The sequence below is a fragment of the Somniosus microcephalus genome, chromosome 12, assembly GCF_052327205.1.
Source record: "Somniosus microcephalus isolate GS21.2 chromosome 12, FLI_Smic_1.0, whole genome shotgun sequence".
Taxonomy (NCBI): Eukaryota; Metazoa; Chordata; class Chondrichthyes; order Squaliformes; family Somniosidae; genus Somniosus; species Somniosus microcephalus.
In genome coordinates this window covers 154359861-154377073 of record NC_140998.1, presented here as the reverse complement: position 1 = coordinate 154377073, position 17213 = coordinate 154359861, and the positions used below count along the sequence as shown (strand labels likewise).

General features: G+C 49.5%; 2 protein-coding genes across 2 annotated transcripts in view; both read right to left on the bottom strand.

Annotated features, from left to right (window-relative positions):
• Positions 1-17213, bottom strand: part of rad51b (RAD51 paralog B) — a 341233-nt gene that overhangs the window by 59821 nt on the left and 264199 nt on the right. The gene's annotated exons all lie outside the window — the stretch shown is intronic.
• LOC147109611 (uncharacterized) lies at positions 8548-12095 on the bottom strand (the record flags this gene model as incomplete). The annotated part of the gene is made up of 2 exons (XM_086004142.1): positions 8548-8640; positions 10683-12095. Coding segments are annotated over 2 exons (1506 nt in total), but the record flags the coding sequence as incomplete, so codon positions are not given.

Here is a 17213-nt window from a genome sequence, read left to right as displayed (position 1 = left end):
GACAGACGTTACGGAGAGGGATGGAGTCAGTGACTAGGGAACGGAGTTTGTGGCGGAGACCGAAAACAATGGCTTCTGTCTTCCCAATATTTAATTGGAGAAAATTTCTGCTCATCCAGAACTGGATGTCGGACAAGCAGTCTGTGAATTTAGAGACCCTGGAGGGGTCGAGAGAAGTGGTAGCGAGGTAGATCTGGGTGTCGTCAGCGTTCATGTGGAAACTGACGCTGTGTTTTCGGATGATGTCGCCAAGGGGCAACATGTAGATGAGAAATAGGAGGGGGGCCAAGGATAGATCCTTGGGGACACCAGAGGTAACAATGCGGGAGCGGGAAGAGAAGACATTGCAGGTGATTCTCTGGCCACGATTAGATAGATAAGAATGGAACCAGGCGAGTGCAGTCCCACCCAGCTGGACGACGGTGGAGAGGCATTGAAGGATGGAGTGGTCAACCGTGTCAAAGGCTGCAGACAGGTCAAAAAAGGACGAGGAGGGATAGTTTACCTTTGTCACAGTTACAGTCACAAAAGATGAGAGCTGTTTCAGTACTGTGGCAAGGGTGGAAACCTGATTGGAGACATTCAAACACGGAGTTGCGGGAAAGATGGGCATGGATTTGGGAGGTTAACAATATCAGCTAACATGGGAGCCAGAAAGGAAGTTGGATGGTCAGCAGTTTGGTGGAAATAGGGTCGAGGGAGCAGGAAGTGGGTCTCATGGACAAGATGAGCACGGAGAGGTCATGATGGGAGATCGGAGAGAAACTGGAGAAAGATGCGAGTTCAGGGCTAGGGCCGGGGGGAACCTTAGAGGAAGTTTGACCCGGTGGGCTAGGGGAAGGAAGGGAAGTGGCAGAGGCAGCTGCCTGTGTCTAAGCAATGACTCTACATGGAAAGCGGATGCGAGTGGACATCAGGAGGGGGCCGGATTGGGCTTGGCTGAAATGCCCTCCACAGCCTGCCAACGCTCACTATCTGGACTCACGCATGAAGTGTGACCACTTGGTGAGCTACCAAAGGGTACATGGAACTGGACCACAGCAAGAGTCATGTATTTAGGAGATGGGGGTAGGAACATCCATGCCCAAAAAGAGAGAAAAAAATAAACCAAGCGTCACAACCTCGATCATAGAATCATAAAACACAGAAGCCCATTCGGCCCACCGTGGCTGTGCCAGCTCCTTGAAAGCTATCCAATTAGCCCCACTCCCCTGCTCTTTCCCCATAGCCCTGTGAATCTTTCCTTTTTAAAGTAGATATCCAATTCCCTTTTGAAAGTTACTATTGAATCTGCTTCCACCCCCCTTTCAGGCAACGCATTCCACAATGTAAAATAACGCTGAGTAAAACAAATTCGCATCACCCCTCTGGTTATTCTGCCAATGATCTTAAATCTGTGTCCTCTGGCTGCCAACCCTCCTGCCAGTGGAAACAGTTTCTCCCTCTCTACTCAGTCAAAACCCCTCATGATTTTGAACACCTCTATCAAATCTCCCCTTAACCTTCTCTATTCTAAGGAGAACAATCCCAGCTTCTCCAGTCTTTCCACGTAACTGAAGTCCCTCATCCGTGGTACCATTCTGGTAAATCTTCTTTGCACCCTCTCCCAGGCCTTGACACCAATCCTCTATTGGTGATGCTTCACGTCAAAGTAAACTGGCTGTTTATTTATGAAAGGGTCAAGACTCATTGAGTCGTTGCTCAGAAAAAGAGCACTGAAAAGGCCAACCCCATGGCAGTACATGAGCTAACAGCTCGGAAACAGCAAGCTTGCCTGGTACTGGAGGGGAGCAGCAGGGAACATTTGCTCGTTAACTCAACGAAGATGTCTCATAAAAAAAGAGGACTTTTATTAAAAAGTAATCGGCACAATATGTGAACCTAAACCACAAAGTCGGTAATTAAAAATAAGAATATTACAATGTTAGCTTCCCACACAGCCATCTCAAACTAGTTTTGTTTAGTGGGCTTTGAGCCGAGTCCCTCTCCCTTACTTACATGAGTCAACGGCAAACTATTTAAAACAACAACAAAAAAAGCAGTATCCAAATCCTTTTTGTTAAGTTCAATCCACTTAAGGTCTCCCAAAACCGCCAATAATTAAAAATAATGTAGTGCTTGGCTGGTATCTTGTTTCACTAGGGTGATCAAAAATAAAAGAGTATTCAGAACAATCAAAAACCAAGGCATGGAAGGTTCTGGAACATTAAGGACCATTATCTTCACAGAGAAACGTAATGCATCCTTCAGCTGCCAAGTGGGGAAATGCGCTGTCCAGCGAGCTGCTGGGCCGTAGCGAGCAGAGTGTCCCGGGTCCAAGCCCTGCCCTGTGGTAAGTTAGGTGGTCTCAGCTGGATTCGTAGTCAGGGTGCTTCACCGTCCTCCGCACTCTGGGTTAAGTAGTGGAAATACGAGCTAGGGTTCCCACGCCCGAGCGCCATCCAGTATACGGGGGGGCAGCAGATGTGACGCCCTCCACGGGTCAATAGCCTGCCAACACCATCTAGGATCACACTTCAGGAATGGGCATTTGGGTGAGGTGCAGGAGACCAGCACAAGTTCTGCATGTTGATTACCTCAATCATTCCCCACTTCTTAAGAGCTCTAGAGTACTTTTCCACAATCAATTAGATCTGTCAATAGCTCGAAAACTCTCAAGCCCTTTGTTGACACTTATTATCCCAGTTTTTTTCCCCCCCCACAGTATTAATTGGTTTGGAATGAAGTACCTTTTCTGACAAGATTTTCTCAAATTTATGAGGGGTTTTGATGGAGTAAGTAAGGCTAAAATGTTTCCACTGGCAGGAGGGACGGTAACCAGAGGACACACATTTAAGATAATTGGCAAAAAAAGCCAGGGGGAGTGGAGGAGAATTTTTTTGCGCAGTGAGTTGTTGTGATCTGGAATGCACTGCCTGAAAAAGTGGTGGAAGCAGATTCAACAGTAACTTTCAAAAGGAAATTGGATAAATACTTGAAAATGAGTAATTTGCAGGGCTATGGGGAAAGAGCAGGGGGAGTGGGACTGATTGGATCGCTCTTTCAAAGAGCCGGCACAGGCACAATGGGCCAAATGGTCTCCTTCTGCACTGTATCATTCTATGATTCTGAGTCCACTATCTCAGTAAGGGAATAAAATTCAAATTCTGCTCGAGGCTGCTACATTTTGTAATCATGTCCTCGGTTCTGTGCTCGCTGGCCAGGCTCAATAGCCTGCCTCCCTCCAAGAGCTGTCCAAACTGCAGCCCACAGACTACACACAGCCTGTGAGCTCGAGCTAACCACTTCGCAAAGCCCTAATCTGCTCTTGAAATGAATTCAAAATGCAATGCAAAATTCTAAGAGTGGGTTTGGAACTTAGCTGGGGGGAGGGGTTTGCTTTTTTGCGATTTCATTACAAAAAAATAATTTTTGATTTAAGGCTGTTACTTAGCTTGGGGGGGTGGGGGAGTGCTTTTACATGTTCTGTTTAAATTTGATAGTGGGCTGTATGTAAGTGATTGCACACACCAAGTGCTACAGTATGCAATTAAGTGGCCTACGTAGATAGAAATTTGGAGCATTTCTGCTCTATCTTATCTATAACTTCCATTACTCAAAAAATCTGTCTCCTCTTAGTATTTTTTGCCTCCTCTCAAACTTTCAATCCCCTCCCATCCCCCTTTGAATCCTTCTCATAACTTAAGCTATGATATTGAGCTAAGGTTGATGCCGGTGGCACGGGTCTCAGGCAGCCAGCTGTAACCCGCAAGTAAACTCAGGGAGATTCATTACGGACGAACTCAGTAAAAGCCCAGCAAGCTTCCTTTTGGGTTGCTGCCAGCTCGGTGAGACCCATGGTTTAAGTTGTCGTCTCCGGCACCACCACCGGCACTGGTCTCATACTCTGGCCCTGAAATTAGGATCGGGAACTTGCCGCGCGTGCAAGCCCCCGATCTGCACTCACCCTGCGCACCGACATCTGAAGCCCGGGCCTGCTTGCATTTCCTGTCACAGGCCCGGTTCAGCTGTCGGCGCGATGTGCTAACCTGATCCAGCGGCGTAGTTAGTGCGATGTGCCGGCTGGGATCAGGTGAGCACTGTGCAGCCAATCAGGGGAGGGGAAACTCATTCATGAGTTTGACAGTAAGAGCTGTCAAACTCATGAAAAGTATGGGCTGCCAAAACACTATTTAAACTTTAAATAAAAATTTAAAAAACATCCCAATCATTAAATTAAGTATAAATAAGTTTAAAAAAATAATTTAAACAATTTTTTTTTTTGAAAAAAATAAATTTTTAATAAAAAGGGTCTAAAACTAAACTTACCTTATTGTAGATTCTTTAAAATAATAAACCTGTGGAAAAAAAAATTCTAAATTGCACTAAAACACCACTTACCTGTAAAAATAAATACTTACATGTGCTTTTTACAAGCGTAAAGACCGGAGGCCTTTACACATGCGCAAATCCCCCAAAACAGAGGAAATCCAAGACGCACGCACTGCCCCCTACAGCGCACGCGCTAGCCTCTTCACCTCTTGGGTTAGAGGAGAGGAAATGCCGGTTTTCAGCGCATGCTGAAAACCGGCATTTCCTCCGGCCAGACGCGCGAGTATCCCTTCCGTACTCACGCGTTTGGGGAGGAATTACTGCCCCAATATAAACACAGCTTTAGTCCCTTAAGACTTGGAATCATCATTGTCACTCTCCTCAGAACTCTTTCCAATGGATCAATGGTGGACCCGAGATCTGTCCTCTGTCACATCACAAGAAATCGCCACATTCTAGACAGAGTTTATAGCTATGTAAACACTTAAAAATAGCTCCTGTGGCTGCAATCTGGAGGCTTCTATTATCTTATTGCCCTAAGCTCTGGAATTCCCTCTCTGAGCCTCTCACTCTATCCTTCAAGTTGCTCCTTAAAACCTAACTCTTTGACCAAGCTTTTGATTCCAAGTCTTAAGGTCACTGCGGTGAAGCAGGACTCATGATTTTGACATATATAAAAAGCACCACAAAGAGAATCCTTCTTATTTTTGTTCAAGAAAAACAGGTTCAAAGGAACAGTCAGAATTAAGGAAAGCATTGTTATATTTTTAATCTTCTGATTAATTCTCATTTCTGTATAATCATATTCCTTAACAATTCTAGTCCACTTTTTAGCCTGAACCACATGGTTTGGCAACATGATGATATTTTCCTAGCAGTTCGAATAGATCAGGGGTTTTTGGTGCATCCATATTTCCAATGCTTGTCCCAGTGTGATGAGATCATTGTGGCTCATCAACACCGCTATTTTGTCCATAAAAGTCAAGTTTTGATTCATATAAAGTGTTTTCTTATGGAAGCTGACTTTTACAGAGGCGGGAATAAAGATCATGCGAAGTAGCTTCAATTATAAAAGTATTCATATTCTGATGTACTTTTGTAGTGTAGTCACTTTTATAATGTAGGAAATGCGGCAGCCAATTTGTGAACACAAGAACATAAGAATTAGGAGCAGGAGCAGGCCATATGGCCCCTTGAGCCTGCTCCACCATTCAATAAGATCATCGCTGATCTTCGATCTCAACTCCACTTTCCAGCTCTATCCCCATATCCCTTGATTCCCCATGAGTCCAAAAATCTATCGATCTAAGCCTTGGAAATAATCGACGACTCAGCATTCACAGCCCTCTGAGGCAGAGAATTCCAAAAATTCACAATCCTCTGAGTGAAGGAATTCCTCCTCATCTCAGTCTTAAATGGCCGACCCCTTATCCTGAGACTATGCCCCCTAGTTCTAGACTCTCCAGCCTGGGGAAACAACCTCTCAGCATCTACCATGTCAATCCCCCGCAGAATCTTATATGTTTCAATGAGATTACCTCTCATTCTTCTGAACTCCAGAGAGTATAGGCCCAATCTACTCAATCTCTCCTCATAGGACAACCCTTTCATCCCAGGGATCAATCTAGTGAACCTTCGCTGCACCGCCTCTAAGGCAAGTACTTCCTTTCTGAGATAAGGAGACCAAAACTGTGCACAGTACTCCAGGTGTGGTCTCACCAAAGCCCTGTACAATTACAGCAAGCAAGCAAGGTCCCAGAAACAGCAATGTAATAATGGCCAGATAATCCGTTTTAATGATGTTGGTTAAGAAATAAATATTGGCCAGTAATAACTTGTATAATTATAACTTGTTTCCTTCCAGGTGCATGCCAATGCCTGATGGGCCTTATTGTTAACTGCTTCACAGTGACAGATCCTTCATCAGGTATAATCAATAATCATTCCAAAATCTTTTTTCTTGCTAATGGACAACTTTTCACATTACACATGGTTACTGTTTCGTCATGCATTATCTTACATTTATATCCATATTAAAATCCATCGACTATTACTCAGCCCATCTGCTTAATTCCTCTAAATCCCACAGATTACTATGAATCTTCTTTCTGCTCACCAACCCCACACAGAGCGTTGTGTCATCAGTAAATGTAATAAGATATACTATATACTGCTAGTCCCCTGCTCCACATCATTCACAAACAGTGAGCAGCAGGGCTCTAGAGCAGATCCCTGCAGACCACCTCTGGTTACTGTAGAACATTCATCGTTTATCACCATCCTCCGTCAGTTTTCAATCCATTTAGATAATGCATAATCTATTCCACAACCTTGATGGTGTCTCATCAAGCACCATGGGGTCAGGTATAGAAAAGTTCGAATGCACCCTCTGTACCCCAGCAATCTGGATCAAAATGCAGGTGCAAGCTTTCATCCTATCACTCTATAAAAGCTGGCCGAATGAGTGGCCAACACACACACACTGGCATTGAACTGTTCAGTGCCCAGATGCATTCAGTTAAACATCACCTATTAGAAAGTGCACAAAACTTGGCAGGCCAACTTCAGCACTTAAAACCCAATAAGCCAGCTGTTGCTGCCCACATGGGGTTGATAACAACTTGCTGCTACAATTACTGGGAACTATGGGGACAGGAGTACTGCAAGATCACCTCCAGTTCTCCATGCAATGGAGGACAAGGAAAATTAACGACTGCTCTTTGTCCCTCACTTTGGAAGAGACATATTGCAATCCCCCTCAGGGGCTGCATGTCTATCAGTAATAGCTTCAATGCAGACTAAAATAATTCAGCGCTCAATGTAATCTTTTATTGAGTGCTAGATCTGGAGTTCTTCTCGTTAATGCCCAACCAGTGCCAGGAATGGAACATTTTCCCATTTCTGGCATCCACTGCCAGCATCAAACATTTCCAGGCCAGAAACAGCAGTTAGATAGAGTCCTCTCCCCAACAATGTGCCACGGCCCCAACCTCAGAACAATACCTCCCCCGAGGCAGCAGTGCGAATTATTTTCCATTCCCATCGCCAGCTATTCTCCAAGTGCAAATTAGAGCCAAAAAAAGGCTTCTTTTGTCGCTGTGAGCTCGTGCCCTTTGGGAGCTGCTTGAGCTCGTTTCACGTACAACCCTTACAGACATCAGTAAGGAGAGGCTTTCAAACGTTAGCCTGGACTAGATTTGCAGTTCAAATCCTTTATTTCACACTGAGGGGGGAGAGAGAGAGAAAGAGAGACGAGAGAGAGAGAAAGACAGAAAGTGAGAGAAAGAGAGGTAGAGCAAGAGAGAGAGGTAGAGCAAGAGAGAGAGGTAGAGGGAGAAAGAGAGGTAGAGAGAGTGTAAAGAGACAGAGAGCGAAGAGCAAGAGAAAGGAAGTAGAAAGATAGAAAAAGTGAAAGAGAAGTAGAGCGAGAAAGAAGTGCAAGGAAGAGAGAGGTGGAGGGAGGAAGAGAGGTACATAGGAATACACAGGATATACAGCACAGAAACAGGCCATTCAGCCCAACCAGTCCATGCTGGCGTTTATGCTCCACACGAGCCTCCTCCCGTCTTTCCTCATCCAAATCCAGCAGCAGAACCCTCTATTCCTTTTCCCTCATATGCTTGTCTAGCCTCCCCTTAAATGCATCTGTACCATTCACTTCAACCACTCCCTGTGGTAGCGAGTTCCACATTCTCACCACTCTTTGGGTAAAGAAGTTTCTTCTGAATTCCCTATTGCCTAGTAAAGAAAGTGTAGAGAAAAAGAAAGAGAAAGAAAGGTCGAGACAGAGAGAGAAAGATTGTTTTGGATTTGATGCCAAATTTAGTGACTCACCACATTGAGTGTGCCAGTGTTGAGAGTCAAGAGTCTCCCCTGGAACAGTATGGAGAGATCTCCCTTTGATGATACATTACACTGTATACTGTGGGCAAAGAAACAACCTCACTGATTACAAGAGAGGTCAGGCCTGTTAGTGGATGCCACACGACATGACTGACAAGTGTTTAGTTTAGTAAAGAGTAAGTGTACCAGACAAGGAAATACAATCTGTAAACACCAAACACACTGCCTGGTGACCTCCCACTTTAACCCAGTCAGCGCAATTCTGCACCAGAATCAAAAGATGGAAGTAGGCTGCGTTCTTTCAAATTAAGGCTACATTGCAACCGAGGCTGAGAGACACTGCACACTCCCTGCAACTAGTACCAAGACACGCACAGCATCAAACAGTACAGCTCACTGTGTGCCGAAGTAGTTGGGTTTTCGGCCGAGCCTACACGGAATCAGGGAATAACGACATGTAACCGCGTGCCGAATCAGCACGGGAACCTGGTAATGGAGAGAACACAGAGAGTAATGAAAGGAAAGTAATCGCATTTGATTTTATGGTGTGCAATGAAGGCTGACAATTGTCGGAGTTTTCCCTGGAGTATCCCTTTCATTCCTGCAGTATCCATTTAATCCCCGGAATGCTGCTGCTTGATTAATGTTCTTCAGTTCTGGGCATCTAACTCCACTTCAAAGAGATGTAATCAATCCTGCGGGTAGTACGTGAGCCAGAGAGTGTTGAGTCATTTGGCGCTCAGAGTTTCCCCATTTCGATCTTCTTGCCCCGCTCCCTAACCCTTCTCAAAAATGACATTGTTTGCGACAATCCCTTGTACACGTGTCCATACCAACCCCAGATTTCCGCGCAGATCTCATCAATGGTAGTTTATTGATCAATCAAGAGACATTTTGCCAAAGGCTCTTGGGCAAACTCAGTCCTGAGTACTGAGCCATTCATAGAAGGACCTAAATCCCATCCACAGCTTGTGCCATCAGCTGATCTCAGGCAGGACTGAGATACGGATGCTGCGATTGACTCGGGATGGGCTGAGGGGGATAGGGGTGGGTAAAACCAGCTATTGTTCTGGCTCCTAATCACTATCCAGTGACTCCTGGTGGGACGTGTTGGGATGGGGTATTGGAGGGCGGTTCGCAACCGTGAAACTGGGCCTCATCAGTCAAGAGGGGATCAAATTGGGGCAGGAAAGAACTGCAGTATCCCACATGCTGAATTTCCTATTTCAGCTGTGCCGCAGATCGTATTCCCAACCATTGCATTTATCACTTCTTATTTGCACCCTTCGCTAAGTTGTGATAAGGCAGCCAGGTAGTATGGGGACAATAATAACTAAATAATATCAATTAATCGGAGGAAGAATCAGGCCATGCTCTTTCTGACGACCCTTCAGGCAGCTGGCTTGTGAGGGCTGCTGTCAGATGCCTGGGAGCAAGGGCGAGGTAGAGAGAGAGAGGGCGAGGTAGAGAGAGGGCGAGGTAGAGAGAGAGAGGGCGAGGTAGAGAGAGGGCGAGGTAGAGAGAGAGAGAGCGAGGTAGAGAGAGAGAGAGAGAGCGAGTTAGAGAGAGGGCGAGGTAGAGAGAGAGAGAGAGAGAGGGCGAGGTAGAGAGAGAAAGGGCGAGGTAGAGAGAGGGCGAGGTAGAGAGAGAGAGGGTGAGGTAGAGAGAGAGAGGGCAAGGTAGAGAGAGGGCGAGGTAGAGAGAGAGAGCGAGGTAGAGAGAGAGAGGGCGAGGTAGAGAGAGAGAGGGCGAGGTAGAGAGAGGGCGAGGTAGAGAGAGAGAGGGCGAGGTAGAGAGAGAGAGGGCGAGGTAGAGAGAGGGCAAGGTAGAGAGAGGGCAAGGTAGAGAGAGCGAGGTAGAGAGAGGGCGAGGTAGAGAGAGCAAGGTAGAGAGAGAGAGCGAGGTAGAGAGAGAGGGCGAGGTAGAGAGAGCAAGGTAGAGAGAGAGAGCGAGGTAGAGAGAGGGCGAGGTAGAGAGAGAGAGGGCGAGGTAGAGAGAGAGAGGGCGAGGTAGAGAGAGAGAGTGAGGTAGAGAGAGAGAGCGAGGTAGAGAGAGAGGGCGAGGTAGAGAGAGAGAGGGCGAGGTAGAGAGAGAGAGGGCGAGGTAGAGAGAGGGTGAGGTAGAGAGAGAGGGCGAGGTAGAGAGAGAGAGTGAGGTAGAGAGAGGGCGAGGTAGAGAGAGAGAGGGCGAGGTAGAGAGAGAGAGCGAGGTAGAGAGAGAGAGCGAGGTAGAGAGAGGGCGAGGTAGCGAGAGAGAGGGCGAGGTAGAGAGAGAGAGGGCGAGGTAGAGAGAGAGAGAGAGCGAGGTAGAGAGAGAGGGCGAGGTAGAGAGAGGGCGAGGTAGAGAGAGAGAGGGCGAGGTAGAGAGAGAGGGCGAGGTAGAGAGAGCAAGGTAGAGAGAGAGAGCGAGGTAGAGAGAGAGAACGAGGTAGAGAGAGAGAGGGCGAGGTAGAGAGAGAGAGGGCGAGGTAGAGAGAGGGCGAGGTAGAGAGGGCGAGGTAGAGAGAGAGAGTGAGGTAGAGAGAGGGCGAGGTAGAGAGAGAGAGGGCGAGGTAGAGAGAGAGAGCGAGGTAGAGAGAGGGCGAGGTAGCGAGAGAGAGGGCGAGGTAGAGAGAGAGAGGGCGAGGTAGAGAGAGAGAGAGAGCGAGGTAGAGAGAGGGCGAGGTAGAGAGAGAGAGGGTGAGGTAGAGAGAGAGAGGGCGAGGTAGAGAGAGAGGGCGAGGTAGAGAGAGGGCGAGCTAGAGAGAGAGAGCGAAGTAGAGAGAGCAAGATAGAGAGTGAGCGAGATAGAGAGTGAGAGGGCGAGGTAGAGAGAGGGCGAGGTAGAGAGAGAGCGAGGTAGAGAGAGAGAGGGCGAGGATAGAGAGAGAGAGGGCGAGGTAGAGAGAGAGAGGGCGAGGTAGAGAGAGAGAGGGCAAGGTAGAGAGAGAGAGAGCGAGGTAGAGAGAGGGCGAGGTAGAGAGAGAGAGAGGGCGAGGTAGAGAGAGAGAGGGCGAGGTAGAGAGAGAGAGGGCGAGGTAGAGAGAGGGCGAGGTAGAGAGAGAGAGAGGGCGAGGTAAAGAGAGAGAGAGTGAGGTAAAGAGAGAGAGGGCGAGGTAGAGAGAGAGAGTGAGGTAGAGAGAGAGAGGGCAAGGTAGAGAGAGGGCGAGGTAGAGAGAGAGAGGGCGAGGTAGAGAGAGAGAGGGCGAGGTAGAGAGAGAGAGAGCGAGGTAGAGAGAGAGAGGGTGAGGTAGAGAGAGGGCGAGGTAGAGAGAGCGCGAGGTAGAGAGAGGACGAGGTAGAGAGGGCGAGGTAGAGAGAGAGAGGGCGAGGTAGAGAGAGAGAGGGCGAGGTAGAGAGAGGGCGAGGTAGAGAGAGAGAGGGCGAGGTAGAGAGAGAGCGAGGTAGAGAGAGAGAGTGCGAGGTAGAGAGAAGCCGAGGTAGAGTGAGAGAGCGTGAGGTAGAGAGAGGGCGAGGTAGAGAGAGAGAGAGGTAGGGAGAGGGCGAGGTAGAGAGAGGGCGAGGTAGAGCGAGAGCGAGGTAGAGAGAGGGCGAGGTAGAGAGAGAGAGCGAGGTAGAGAGAGAGCGAGGTAGAGAGAGGGTGAGGTAGCGAGAGAGAGGGCGAGGTAGAGAGAGAGAGGGCGAGGTAGAGAGAGAGAGTGAGGTAGAGAGAGAGAGCGAGGTAGAGAGAGAGGGCGAGGTAGAGAGAGAGAGGGCGAGGTAGAGAGAGAGAGGGCGAGGTAGAGAGAGGGTGAGGTAGAGAGAGAGGGCGAGGTAGAGAGAGAGAGTGAGGTAGAGAGAGGGCGAGGTAGAGAGAGAGAGGGCGAGGTAGAGAGAGAGAGCGAGGTAGAGAGAGGGCGAGGTAGAGAGAGCAAGGTAGAGAGAGAGAGCGAGGTAGAGAGAGAGAGCGAGGTAGAGAGAGGGCGAGGTAGAGAGAGCGAGGTAGAGAGAGGGCGAGGTAGAGAGAGCAAGGTAGAGAGAGAGAGCGAGGTAGAGAGAGGGCGAGGTAGAGAGAGCAAGGTAGAGAGAGAGAGCGAGGTAGAGAGAGGGCGAGGTAGAGAGAGAGAGGGCGAGGTAGAGAGAGGGCGAGGTAGAGAGAGAGAGTGAGGTAGAGAGAGAGAGCGAGGTAGAGAGAGAGGGCGAGGTAGAGAGAGGGCGAGGTAGAGAGAGAGAGGGCGAGGTAGAGAGAGGGTGAGGTAGAGAGAGAGGGCGAGGTAGAGAGAGAGAGTGAGGTAGAGAGAGGGCGAGGTAGAGAGAGAGGGCGAGGTAGAGAGAGAGAGCGAGGTAGAGAGAGAGAGCGAGGTAGAGAGAGGGCGAGGTAGCGAGAGAGAGGGCGAGGTAGAGAGAGAGAGGGCGAGGTAGAGAGAGAGAGAGAGCGAGGTAGAGAGAGAGGGCGAGGTAGAGAGAGGGCGAGGTAGAGAGAGAGAGGGCGAGGTAGAGAGAGAGGGCGAGGTAGAGAGAGCAAGGTAGAGAGAGAGAGCGAGGTAGAGAGAGGGCGAGGTAGAGAGAGCAAGGTAGCGAGAGAGAGGGCGAGGTAGAGAGAGAGAGGGCGAGGTAGAGAGAGAGAGGGCGAGGTAGAGAGAGAGAGCGAGGTAGAGAGAGAGAACGAGGTAGAGAGAGAGAGGGCGAGGTAGAGAGAGAGAGGGCGAGGTAGAGAGAGGGCGAGGTAGAGAGGGCGAGGTAGAGAGAGAGAGTGAGGTAGAGAGAGGGCGAGGTAGAGAGAGAGAGGGCGAGGTAGAGAGAGAGCGAGGTAGAGAGAGGGCGAGGTAGCGAGAGAGAGGGCGAGGTAGAGAGAGAGAGGGCGAGGTAGAGAGAGAGCGAGGTAGAGAGAGGGCGAGGTAGCGAGAGAGAGGGCGAGGTAGAGAGAGAGAGGGCGAGGTAGAGAGAGAGGGCGAGGTAGAGAGAGAGAGGGCGAGGTAGAGAGAGGGCGAGCTAGAGAGAGAGAGCGAAGTAGAGAGAGCGAGATAGAGAGTGAGCGAGATAGAGAGTGAGAGGGCGAGGTAGAGAGAGGGCGAGGTAGAGAGAGAGAGAGGGCGAGGATAGAGAGAGAGAGGGCGAGGTAGAGAGAGAGAGGGCGAGGTAGAGAGAGAGAGGGCAAGGTAGAGAGAGAGAGAGCGAGGTAGAGAGAGGGCGAGGTAGAGAGAGAGAGAGGGCGAGGTAGAGAGAGAGAGGGCGAGGTAGAGAGAGAGAGGGCGAGGTAGAGAGAGAGAGGGCGAGGTAGAGAGAGAGAGGGCGAGGTAAAGAGAGAGAGAGCGAGGTAAAGAGAGAGAGGGCGAGGTAGAGAGAGAGAGTGAGGTAGAGAGAGAGAGGGCGAGGTAGAGAGAGAGAGGGCGAGGTAGAGAGAGAGAGGGCGAGGTAGAGAGAGAGAGGGTGAGGTAGAGAGAGAGGGTGAGGTAGAGAGAGGGCGAGGTAGAGAGAGCGCGAGGTAGAGAGAGGACGAGGTAGAGAGGGCGAGGTAGAGAGAGAGAGGGCGAGGTAGAGAGAGAGAGGGCGAGGTAGAGAGAGGGCGAGGTAGAGAGAGAGAGGGCGAGGTAGAGAGAGAGCGAGGTAGAGAGAGAGAGAGTGCGAGGTAGAGAGAAGCCGAGGTAGAGAGAGAGAGCGTGAGGTAGAGAGAGGGCGAGGTAGAGAGAGAGAGAGGTAGGGAGAGGGCGAGGTAGAGAGAGGGCGAGGTAGAGCGAGAGCGAGGTAGAGAGAGGGCGAGGTAGAGAGAGAGAGCGAGGTAGAGAGAGAGCGAGGTAGAGAGAGGGCGAGGTAGCGAGAGAGAGGGCGAGGTAGAGAGAGAGAGGGCAAGGTAGAGAGAGAGAGAGAGCGAGGTAGAGAGAGGGCGAGGTAGAGAGAGAGAGGGCGAGGTAGAGAGAGAGAAGGCGAGGTAGAGAGAGAGGGCGAGGTAGAGAGAGCAAGGTAGAGAGAGAGAGCGAGGTAGAGAGAGGGCGACGTAGAGAGAGCAAGGTAGAGAGAGAGAGCGAGGTAGAGAGAGGGCGAGGTAGAGAGAGAGAGGGCGAGGTAGAGAGAGAGAGGGCGAGGTAGAGAGAGAGAGCGAGGTAGAGAGAGAGAGGGCGAGGTAGAGAGAGAGAGGGCGAGGTAGAGAGAGGGCGAGGTAGAGAGAGGGCGAGGTAGAGAGAGAGGGCGAGGTAGAGAGAGAGAGTGAGGTAGAGAGAGGGCGAGGTAGAGAGAGAGAGCGAGGTAGAGAGAGAGAGCGAGGTAGAGAGAGGGCGAGGTAGCGAGAGAGAGGGCGAGGTAGAGAGAGAGAGAGGGCGAGGTAGAGAGAGAGAGGGCGAGGTAGAGAGAGAGGGCGAGGTAGAGAGAGAGAGGGCGAGGTAGAGAGAGGGCGAGCTAGAGAGAGAGAGCGAAGTAGAGAGAGCGAGATAGAGAGTGAGCGAGATAGAGAGTGAGAGGGCAAGGTAGAGAGAGAGAGGGCGAGGTAGAGAGAGGGCGAGGTAGAGAGAGAGCGAGGTAGAGAGAGAGGGCGAGGATAGAGAGAGGGCGAGGTAGAGAGAGGGCGAGGTAGAGAGAGAGAGGGCAAGGTAGAGAGAGAGCGAGGTAGAGAGAGGGCGAGGTAGAGAGAGAGAGAGGGCGAGGTAGAGAGAGAGAGGGCGAGGTAGAGAGAGAGAGGGCGAGGTAGAGAGAGAGAGGGCGAGGTAGAGAGAGAGAGGGCGAGGTAAAGAGAGAGAGAGCGAGGTAAAGAGAGAGAGGGCGAGGTAGAGAGAGAGAGTGAGGCAGAGAGAGAGAGGGCAAGGTAGAGAGAGAGAGGGCAAGGTAGAGAGAGAGAGGGCGAGGTAGAGAGAGAGAGGGCGAGGTAGAGAGAGGGCGAGGTAGAGAGAGAGAGGGCGAGGTAGAGAGAGAGAGGGCGAGGTAGAGAGAGAGGGTGAGGTAGAGAGAGGGCGAGGTAGAGAGAGCGCGAGGTAGAGAGAGGACGAGGTAGAGAGGGCGAGGTAGAGAGGGCGAGGTAGAGAGAGGGCGAGGTAGAGAGAGGGCGAGGTAGAGAGAGAGAGGGCGAGGTAGAGAGAGAGCGAGGTAGAGAGAGAGAGTGCGAGGTAGAGAGAAGCCGAGGTAGAGAGAGAGAGCGTGAGGTAGAGAGAGGGCGAGGTAGAGAGAGAGAGAGGTAGGGAGAGGGCGAGGTAGAGAGAGGGCGAGGTAGAGCGAGAGCGAGGTAGAGAGAGGGCGAGGTAGAGAGAGGGCGAGGTAGAGAGAGAGAGCGCGAGGTAGAGAGAGGGCGAGGTAGAGAGAGAGCGAGGTAGAGAGAGAGCGAGGTAGAGAGAGGGCAAGGTAGAGAGAGAGAGGGCGAGGTAGAGAGAGAGAGCGCGAGGTAGAGAGAGGGCGAGGTAGAGAGAGGGCGAGGTAGAGAGAGAGCGAGGTAGAGAGAGGGCGAGGTAGAGAGAGGGCGAGGTAGAGAGAGAGAGCGCGAGGTAGAGAGAGGGCGAGGTAGAGAGAGGGCGAGGTAGAGAGAGCGAGAAAGGAAGAGAGGTAGAAAAAGAGAGGTAGGTTGAGAGTGTACAGAGAGAGAATGAGCAAAAGAGGTAGAGTGTAGAGAGACTGAAAGAGAGTGGTAGAGGGAAAAAGAGGTAGAGAAAGAGTGTACAGAGAGAGAGCGTGAGAGGTGAAGTGGGAGAAAGAGAGAGAGAGAGAGAGGTTCTGAAAGAGACCCGGCCTCACCCTATATGAGTCCAAGGTTAAATTCCTCCTCTATGCAGACGACCTGGTTCTGCTGTCACCAACTAAGGAGGGTCTACAGCAGAACCTGGATCTGCTGGAGTCGTACTGCCAGACTTGGGCCCTGACAATAAATCCCCAAAAAACCAAAGTCCTTGTGTTCCAGCAAAGATCCAGACATCAGGGACCCAAAATAAATTTCACACTAGGAACAACCAAAATTGAACAAACCACTAACTACACATACTTGGGCTTAAAAATCAGTTCTACGGGAAATTTCAAACTGTCTGTGAATGAACTGAAAGAGAAAGCAAGAAGGGCTTTCTATGCCATTAAAAAATCAATCAAAATAGAAATCCCAATTAGCATTTGGCTCAAAATTTTCAAATCAGTAATTGAACCAATTGCACTCTATGGCAGTGAGGTGTGGGGACCGCTAACACAACAAGAATTTGCAAAATGGGACAAACACCCAATTGAGATCCTACATGCAGAATTCTGTAAAAGTATCCTCCGGACTCAAAGGAAAACCGTAAACAATGCATGCAGGGCAGAACTAGGCCAATATCCATTAATAATCACTATCCAAAAAAGAGCCACCAAATTTTGGAAACACCTAGAAATGAGCAACCCCCAATGCTATCATTACGAAGCCCTGAAATGCCAAGAGAGGACCATAAAGAAGAATACCCTCAGTCAACTAGTCCTGGGACTCAGTGAAGTAACTACTAACACTACTAACGATAACCAGCCCCAGGACAGTGACAGCGTAACACAAAGAATTCGACCCAACACAATCGTCGCTAAGCAAAAGGAGAAATATCTGTCATATTGGGCAGAAACAACAAAAACCCAAAGCAAACTCAATTGCTACTTGGCCCTAAACAGACAATACAACATGGCTGATTACCTGACCATGGTAAAGGATAGCAAACTGAGAAAAACCTTGACAATGTACAGACTTAGTGAACATAACCTGGCGATCGAAAAAGGTAGACACAGGCAGACCCGGCTACCAAGAGAGGACAGGATATGCTCTCACTGCAGTCAGGGAGTGGTGGAAACAGAGATGCACTTCCTCACAGCTTGTAGAAAATATCAGGGCATGAGGGAGAATTTCTACCCAAAATTCACAAAAATATGCCCGGAATTCAGAAATTTGAATGACGACCAGAAACTCCCATACCTACTAGGGGAAGAGAGAAATTGTGTAACACTAGCGGCACACTATGTTACAGCTTGCCATAAACAGAGGGACAACCACTAAATATAAGAAAAGAATATATATAAATTATATGAAAGTATATTTATACACTCAGGGATATATCTGTTTATACACTGTATGGATAGATCTGTATTTTTGTGAACAAACATGAATGTTTTTCGATGCTTTGGCAACATAAGATGTAACTTGTCATGCCAATAAAGCGA